At 35.3% G+C, this 10,000-nt stretch overlaps 1 protein-coding gene across 1 annotated transcript in view; it reads right to left on the reverse strand.

Moving 5' to 3' along the window:
• The window catches only part of LOC115217671, a 337,402-nt gene that overhangs the window by 62,144 nt on the left and 265,258 nt on the right, over nucleotides 1–10,000 (reverse strand). The window contains exons 52-54 of the mRNA XM_036507562.1: nucleotides 7,924–8,091; nucleotides 5,185–5,345; nucleotides 3,353–3,539 (exon numbers count right to left, since the gene is read on the reverse strand). Of these exons, the coding sequence (XP_036363455.1) occupies nucleotides 3,353–3,539; nucleotides 5,185–5,345; nucleotides 7,924–8,091 (516 nt within the window). The remainder of the gene's footprint in view (nucleotides 1–3,352; nucleotides 3,540–5,184; nucleotides 5,346–7,923; nucleotides 8,092–10,000) is intronic.

Below are 10,000 nucleotides of genomic sequence, written 5' to 3' on the forward strand. Positions count from 1 at the left end.
TGTTAACGACGGACAGCAACGTAGTGACAGTTTAACGGCTGGCGTAAAATTTTGAACTTGATGTAAAAGAAAATTCGTAAACACCAAGTTTTGAAGTGATTCTTTCTCACGACAGTAGACTCACCATGGCAAGCATTCAAAACTTCTTTATCATGGACGGCAACACATTGACGATTAAAAGGCTGGCGCAAATTTTTTAGCTTGATGTAACAGAGAATTCCTAAACACCCACTCCTAGAAATTTTAATCCCCTTCCAGCCCCATTTAGACCCCTTTTCACATTGTGGTTAATATAACCCGATTTCATTCGGGTCTACTGGGGCCACATTTTATAAGATGAGGAATTTTGTCCTAGAGGTGACGCCTTTCATTTGAGGAACAAAATAGTTGTCATGCAAACTTGTCAGCACCTTTAACATAGGTGTGCATATTTTCAGCTGAATCGACCGACTACGTAATGCACACATTATATATATATGTGTGTGTCTGTGTGCACGCATTATATATACAAATGTATACAAATGAGATATATATCTGTATAAATTAAATTAGAGATAAAACCACTAATAGGCAAATCAAACAGTGAAAAAACAAAAACATAAAAAAAGAAAATATAACATAGAAAATATATCTATATATATAAAACTGTTGTTGTGTGAGTGTCTGTCCCCTTCGATTTAGATTCCTAACTACTCCCACATTTTGCGATGCAGTTTAACCAAATTCGGGTATCTTATAGTCGTGATTCATATCGAGCCCGTCTGGCTATTAGCGCGCGTCTACGATGAGTCGACGATTTTAAAAATAATTTAACATCATTTTTTATTCCATTTTAATGCATAATTTTTCGTGTGTCGATGGCGGCGGAGTTGGCGTCCACGCTCACATCTGCACCTGTTTGCTTCTCCCTCGTGAAGCTGTGGGGAAGGGAGTGTAAGGAAATCAACGTCGTAAAGCGTTGTCAAGGAGACCAGCGTTCTTTTAGAACAACGACTTCATGGCTTGAAGACATTGAGTCAACGATTTAAAAAAAAATTACCATCACTTTTTATTCCATTTTAATGCATTTTTTGCTATAACTCTCTAAAAATGCTTATATAGTTATTTCCCTTACAACCCGAGCAACGCCGGGCGATACTGCTAGTCTTTATATATAAAAGTAAGGTTGTGTGTCTGTCTCCTACGATTTAGATTCCTAACCACTCCCACATTTTGCGGTGCAGTGTAACCAAAACCGGGTATCTTATAGTCGTGATTCATATCGAGCCCTTCTGGGTATTAGCGCGCGTCTACGATGAGTCTACGATTTAAAAAAAAATTTACCATCATTTTTTATTCCATTTTAATGCATTTTTTGCTATTATATAAGGGAAGTAACTCTCTAAAAATGTCTACGATGAGTCAACGATTTAAAAAAAAAATTACTATCATTTTTTATTCCATTTTTAATGCATTTTTTGCTATTTTTTTTTGCTATAACTCACTAAAAATGCTTATATAGTTATTTCCCTTACAAACCCGAGCAACGCCGGCGATACTGCTAGTAAAATATAAAATTGAAAACTTTAAATTATTTAAATTGAAAATAAAAATTATTAAATTATATTTATAATTTGTTTAAAAATATATATAACTATGAAAAAGTATGAAAAAGTTTAATATACATAAATACAGATATATACACTTTGTATATATACATTATATATACATATTTATATATAGAACACACACACACACACACATACATTATATATACATATTTATATATAGAACACACACACACACACACACATACATATATATATAGAACACACACACACATATAAATGAACGCAAGAATATCTGATTCATAATATTTGTTCTCATGCTCGTGTGTTGTTTGTTGGTGACAGACATACTTAAAAGAACACCGCCGAAGTGATAGGAAGGTAGGAAACAGAGTCAGTGAAAAAGAAAGGAAATAGCGATAGTGACAGATACTTTAAATAACCGTAGTGGACTTCTGAAAGTTATGAAGAGGAGTAAGAGAGGGAAAGGAGGAAATAGGGTGAGTGAGGAAGATGGCCCCTAGCAACCACACCTTTTAAGATAGGGATTTCTAAGGTAGCCCACGCGCATCGTCACCTCATTCTACATGTCCCTGTAAATTTTGGAGCGAATCGGACGGGATGTAGTGGCATTGAAAGCGATCCAAGCGGTAAAAACGCAATTCAGTTTTATATATAGAGATAATATATATGTATGTGTGTGCGTGTGTGCCCGAGATGCATTCCAGATTATTATAATTTTAGTATATCATTACTATACATTTAATAAGCTGACCTGCTAACTTTTGATATTCTGGATTAAAGGAGAAGGTTGGAAGAGCACTTTGAAGATACCTTGCTAAACATTTGTCAGTCACAGCTGACTAGTTTGCAGAATATAAGTAAAACTAAAATGTTTTACTTATATTTCCAATACAATTGAAAAACGTCGCAGTTTTCCTTTCCCTAATTTTTAAAGAATACATTTACATAAGAAAAGGAATGTTGTAGGAGAGAAGTAAGATTTGTGAGCCGAATTGTGAGACTGTTTCAATTTATCTGAAGCGATTTTCATTTATTTACATTCTGATGCCCAACAGAAGGACGTAGATGTCACAACGTATCATTTACTTAGCGGGAAATGTAAGAATCAACTATTAAAAAAAAAAATTATACTATAGTGTACAAGTTAAACTTTCTACGAAATATGTCTGCAATCTGCGAGAAATGCTCTTCAAAATTTACAAACTGGGATGTCATTTTCTAATTCTATCACTGGACATAATTTGTTTGTGGTCCACGAAATGAGACTCATTTTCAGTGACAGTAAAGATAGGCTTCCAAGTCTGTCTTGTCTTCTGATTAGTCTCAGGTCGATTTGATTGTCAATAATGGAATTATAGATTTTGAAATTGAAAATACTAATATAAAATGTTAAATAAATTGATTAGCGAGTGAGCTAGATAAATGATCTTTCCTTTTTAAATGCTAATATCCCTTCAATAAAAGTGTAGATGACAGACGTTTTATTCAAGGATAATCATCTTCTATGTATTATGATATTGGCTTCAAATCTTGACACAAGGTCAGCAGTTTCGGGGGAAGTGAGAAGTCGATTACATCGATCCCAGTGCCCATCTGGTACTTATTTTATCAGCCCCGAAAGGACGAAAGGTAAATTTGATTTCAGCGGTATTTGAATTTAGAACGTAAGGATGGACGAAATGCTGCTAAACACTTTTCCCGTGCTAACGATTCTGCAAGCTCACTGCCTTTCCATATATTATAATATTTAACAACATTCCAATAAAAGTAACAAAATATACCTGAAAATATTGAGCATGGTTTCTTGGTACAAAGTACCTTGCCGTTGTACATACAAGAACACTGATTACAGCCATCTCGGGCAAGGAAAGTAGCATGCACTGTGTAGACGTAACCTTCATATACACAAGAAACAGTATTCGTGTGGAGTTTGAATGGTTTCGCAGTGGTTGTCGAACGTGGAGCTGTCAAAAAAGAATAAGGAAACAAACAAACAAGGGAGATGGCTTTGAGTAATATCCGTCACTTTCGATCAATAGTCAAAGAATATTTTCTGAGAATTATTTTGCAATGAATTTACGATAGTGTTAGAGATCATCTTGATTTTATTCCACAAATAAGAACATCAAGCTGAATGAAGTGCAGGCGCAGGAGTGGCTGTGTGGTAAGTAGCTTGCTTACCAACCACATGGTTCCGGGTTCAGTCCCACCTTGGGCAAGTGTCTTCTACTATAGCCTCGGGTCGACCAAAGCCTTGTGAGTGGATTTGGTAGATGGAAACTGAAAGAAGCCCGTCATATATATGTATATATATATGTGTGCGTGTATGTTTGTGTGTCTGTGTTTGTCCCCCTAGCATTGCTTGACAACCGATGCTGGTGTGTTTATGTCCTCGTCACTTAGCGGTTCGGCAAAAGAGACCGATAGAATAAGTACTGGGCTTACAAAGAATAAGTCCCAGGGTCGAGATGCTCGATTAAAGGCGGAGCTCCAGCATGGCCGCAGTCAAATGACTGAAACAAGTAAAAGAGTGAAAGAGTATATATATATATATATATATATATAGGATTACTAACACACATATATTAAGTTCATATTCCAATGTGTCCTGGAGAAATGACCTTCATATAACAAGCCAAAACGTCATTTGCATTAGTTGGCATCAAGTATAAGGGCAGTAGAAATTTATGTTTCGTTCATCTAATATCATAAAACTAGAGCGAAGGATCTCTGTTTTGAAGCTCATGGCGACTCTAAGAGGCATTTGCCTTACTGTCGATATGATTGGTAGTTGTTTTATCACAGACTAAGGAAAAATGGCAGAAACCATAAATTCGGTGTAATATTAGATTTTATAGTAAAAGCAGCAAGCTGTCTGAATCGTTACCGCGTCGGACAAAATGCTTAGCGGCATTTCGTCTGTCTTTATGTTTTGAGTTCAAATTCTGCTGAGGTCGACTTTACCTTTCCTATTTCCGGGGTAGATAAAATCAGTACCAGCTGAATAAGGGGGCCAATGTAATCGACTTACTCCTTCCCTTGAACTTGCTGGCCTTGTGCCAAAATTTGAAACCAATATTAAATTTTATACTATCTCAGGTAGATGTCTATAGAGATCACGGTAAGTATTTAACACTGTGTCCAATTATAGAATGCATTAAAATCCTCATTTTCTCAGAACATTGCATGAACATGATGTTAGGGGCTGGCATACCCCTAATGAGGAGGTATCGAGAAAAAATTCTTTCCTTTTTGTTTTCTTAATTGTGGCTTACAAACACATTTCTATTGTTCAAGACCTCTATCCTAATCCAAATATTATTCTTCACAGTCGCATTTCAGAATGTAAAGTAAGTAAAACTAAATCGTTACCTGAAAGTATTTGAAGATGCTAACACATCCTATTAATCAAATCTATATAAGGTTCTAGAAAGAAATAAGATCCAGGACAATTTTACAATGTGTATCAGGTTGTGCTACCATTTTTATACATTTTATATTTTATGCAAATTTTGAATACAAAATATTTTCATTTAGATGCAAACAATAGTTTTAAAACTGTGATCCAGATTATCATATAATGTTGAGTACATCCTTTTTCATAAATATTACCTTGTGCGGAAAGGCATGTATTTTTAGTACACACTATATTTCCTTTGCGCTTGCAGATGCACTTGTTACATTTATCTATAGCTGTGAATGTTTGCCCAAATTTGAATATTTGACCATTGTAGCGGCATACTACGAAGATGTCGATCTTCTGTGTTGTGGTTTCTGAAAGAAAAGAGTTTCATTTGAGTACGAATTAGAAAACAAATTTGAAGATCACCCCACCAACAAAGATATTTGTTTGTCTTACTACATTTTTATATGTATGGTGGTGAGGTAACACGAACACACACACACACACACACACACACACACACACACACATATACACACACACACACACAAATGACGATATATGTAATGAGGAGATATGAGTAAAGGTGAGTGTATATATATATATATATATATATATATATGACGACGATATATATGTATGATGAAATATGAGTACATATGTTTTTACTGTCTCAGATAATAACGTAAAGAACATGCAAACTAAATTGTTTACATTTGTTTATGGTCCAAAGAACACGTAACATTGCGGCACAGCGTTTAAATTATTATGAATCGGTGACACTAAGAGAGCACAGCTCATATAAATCTTATATTATAAGAGAACCTGATCTTCATCTGTCTGTCCATAACAACATCTTTGTAAAGGGAGGGAAGAAGGGGGTATCAAAAGGTGAGATAAATCTGCCATGACGTATATTTAAGAGAGAAAAGAGGAAGAGAAAAATTTGTCGTTGAGAGAAAATACTGTGTGTGTGTGTGTGAGTGAGAGAGAGAGAGGGCATGTGTGTGAAAGATAGATAGATCAGTAGTGTTGTCACCATAGTAACGACACTAACTAACAAAGTAACTATAGTAACACCATCGTAACCATAGTAACACCACAGTAACTAACAGGTTTTGATTAAAAACGCGGAAATTTTAAGTGCGAGCCTGTCAAAACAACGCAACACAAACTTCCCAAAAATAACTATATGTAGATATATAATACATATAGTTATTTTAGGGGTTGTTTGCGTGTGTATTCATTCCTGTGTGTGCGTGTTTGTGTATTTCTCTCCCCCTCTCTCTGTTAGTGAGCGTGTTTCTGTATGTCTTTCAACAAATAGAGAAAGCAGCAGTCTTTATAAAAGGACTTTTCCCTATAATGACATGGCTCATATGAATAGACACTCACCACAAACTTACTTTTCATTGAAAGAGATACATAACGATACTAGCTTATGTGAACAGACACTATCAAGAACTTATCTTTTTCATTGAAATACCATTGTCTCATATTTTCTAAATGTTTCTCATTACAATATTGGCATTTAGATTACAATATATCTCGAATCTCCTCCACAAATAAGGATTTTAATTTCAAACCATTGAGCGGATTCGATTGTGGATCCCCGTCGTTTAAAACGAGGATTCAGCTTTATTTCTTGATTAATTTCTGATCTTGATTTACTGTATAAGTTGCTGAGCATCCTACAGATACATGTGTCCTTGAAATAATACTTAAGTAGAATCAGCGTGATATAGCACATGACAAGGCTGTACCTTTTGAGTTACCTGTTCAATCCAACCGACGGGGAAGTTAAGTTAATATTCAACTTCTCAGTTCATCCTTCATTTTTATTGAGATAGATCGAAGGTGGCGAGCTGACAGAAACGTTAGCATGCCGGGTGAAATACTTAGCGGTATTTCGACTGCCGCTACGTTCTGAGCTCAAATTCCGCTGAGGTCGACTTTGCCTTTCATCCTTTCGGGGTCAATTAAATAAGTACCAGTTACGCACTTGGGTCGATGTAATCGACTTAATTTGTGTGTCTGTCCTTATTTGTCCCCTTTGTGTTTAGCCCCTTGTGGGTAGTAAAGAAATAGAAATAGGTATTTCGTCTGTCTTTACGGTCTGAGTTCAAATTCCACCGAGGTCGACTTTGCCTTTCATCCTTTCGGGGTCGATAAATTAAATACCAGTTGTGTACTGGGGTAGACCTCATCGACTGGCCCCCTCCCCAAAAATTTCTGGCGTTGTGCCTAGAGTAGAAAAGATTATTGAGATAGATCGACGTCATAATTAGCGGTGACGAAATTTATCACTTATCCAATTTAAATTCCATAACACTGAAGCAAAGGACTCTGTCACTGGGACACTATAAAGGCATCTACCTTTCTACTGATATTGTTGGTAGATGTCAGCCACAGACAGGGCATAAAAGGCACAAATCGTGAACTAATCTCAATATTCTCGTTTCTTAGTATTGCAGCTAAATATCTACAGATAATAGGAAAATGACGACAGATAAGGAAAATGACGACCATAATATAGCATAACCATCTGGTTAGAGATTAACATAACATTCGCAAAGTGTCGAGAAAACTAGTAGCTCGAAAGTACAACAAACTAAGAAAACGCACATAATCATTAAAAATGGTACATTATACAATTCTTAGATTTCGAGTACAGTTGTTTCCCTTTGAGAACCACTATTCCAATTTAAGTTTCTACCTCCAGCTCAAATCGAATATCAGATTTGTTATAACTTAAAACATGATATTAGCCACGGGTCTTTTTAGACGATAGCATATCCTAATAATCAAATCTATATTACTAGAGATTCTGAAGAGAAATATAATGGGGTTTGATAGTTTAGAAGGTATTTCATATAATACGTTGATAAAAATATCAACATATAATGCTGAGTACATTCTGTTTTTAAAAAAAATATTGTTTAGTGTTACCTTGAGCTGCTGAAGACAGACACTTCTTTTGGGAACAAATTATACTTCCTTTGGTCATGCAACTGCACTTATTACATTTGTCGACAGCTAAAAACGTCTGCCCATATTGGTATGTTTTTCCGTTGTAAAGGCATTCAATGAATATGTCAATTTTCTGGGTTGTAGTTACTGAAAATAAAAAAATATATGAATTCAACATAAATTTGAATTTTTATCCCATACACGAAAATGATTTAGTCAGCTTACCATACTTTTTTATTCGTATGATGACATGACAATATCGTTTGTACATTAGTCTCCGAGCTATAGACTAATATAAACACACAATGTAAATTGCTTACATTAGTTCTATCATCCCAAGAGCATCTAACAGAAGAGAATAACTTGATGCCCGGAGAGCGCGTCTTGTAAGACAAGAAATTATTTTGCATTGCAAAATATTGATAGTAAATGCTGAGTTCAAAATCAAGATAAAAAATTCACCAGATCAATATCTGCACATTGACTGCAAAGTTTTCATTATGCCTCAAAGAAAGTATATTGCTGCATCGATTCACCATTTTCTCGCAGAGATTTTCTTGCAAAAGATTTACATGATATCTAGGAGTCGGGGCAATTTCCTCTCATCCATTTAACAAGAGCGATTGATAGGAGTTCCTGAAGAGTCAAAGATTTACCATAGTCTCAATTAGATTGGTATCTGTCTGTCAGCTCAGATTTTGGAATATATTCTATATATTCTCTAGATTTCAGTTACACTAGGAAACGTCGAGAAAACTAGTATCTCAAATCGATAATCAATTAAGGATAGCCATATCACAAAAAACATACATTGAAGCAGGTTGAAATTAAGGGTTTACTTTTTACTGTAATTATATTATTTAGATTTCAGATCGTTTCCCTTCCGCAAACAAAAGCTCTATTCCAGTTTCAATATTTTTCTTTATAATAAGGTGGCGAGAAGGCAGAATCGTTAGTACGCCGGGCAAAATGCTTAGTGCTATTTTGACCGTCTTCGCGTTCTGAGTTCAAACTCCGCTGAGGTCGATTTTATCTTTCATCCATTGGGGGTCGATAAAATAAGTACCAGTTGAGTACTGGAATCAATATAATCGACTTAACCCCTCCCCAAACTTGGCCTTGTGTCAAAACTCGAAATCGTTATTCTCAATAAGGCAAGCTGCCAGAATCTTTAGCATGCTAGCATGCCGGACAAAATGCTTATCGGTTTTTCGGCCACTTTTACGTTTTGAGCTCAAGTTTTGCAGCGGTCGACTTTACTTTTCATCCTTTCGAGGTTGATAAAATAAGCCCTAGTTAAGTAGTGGGGTCAATGTAAACGGCTAGCACCTTTCACCAAAAAGATAAAAAGATAAAAATCAAATAACTAAGAATTTGAATTTTTTCCAATAATAATATTATATACGACTTGAGATGTTTGCTTTGCCTTAACGTCTGTTGCTTATAGTAAAAAGGAATATTATTCTCCACAATCGCATGTCTGTAAAGCCTGCCTCCGCTTCTTTCTGTCCTGTTTTTCTCATTGTCACCAGTAGTTACTGTGTCGTCGACAACATCTTTTCTATATGACAAATTGTCTCTTTCCTCGCCAATTGGCTGGGTCCTCAATTCTTCCAGGTACCAATTCGAATAAAAAATATATTTATATAATAATTGCATATCTAAAACTGAGGGTACACTTTTCAACTTCATTTTCTTAATTTGAATTATAAAATATTTTTGTTTCGTTTACAAAATCTCTTTTTCAATCATATTACACTGGGGAACATGGCTTATTTTGTTGTCAAGTTTTGGAGACATGTTTCCAAGTAGTTTTGGAGACATGTTTCCAAGTAGTTTTGGAGACATGTTTCCAAGTAATGATATCACGTCAAGATTTTTACCAAACCCAAACATTCATTTTTCAATATTTCTGGCATTGTCACCATTTCTAAGGATATAGTTGGCTATATCAAACGCAGACCCATGTATGGAGTTTGACATAACTTCGAAAATATAGTTTTTCAACAGCATTTAAGTAAATGCAACAACAAAAATGAAAGCAAAAGTCATGTTT

Source organism: Octopus sinensis, linkage group LG11, assembly GCF_006345805.1.
Source record: "Octopus sinensis linkage group LG11, ASM634580v1, whole genome shotgun sequence".
Classification (NCBI taxonomy): Eukaryota; Metazoa; Mollusca; class Cephalopoda; order Octopoda; family Octopodidae; genus Octopus; species Octopus sinensis.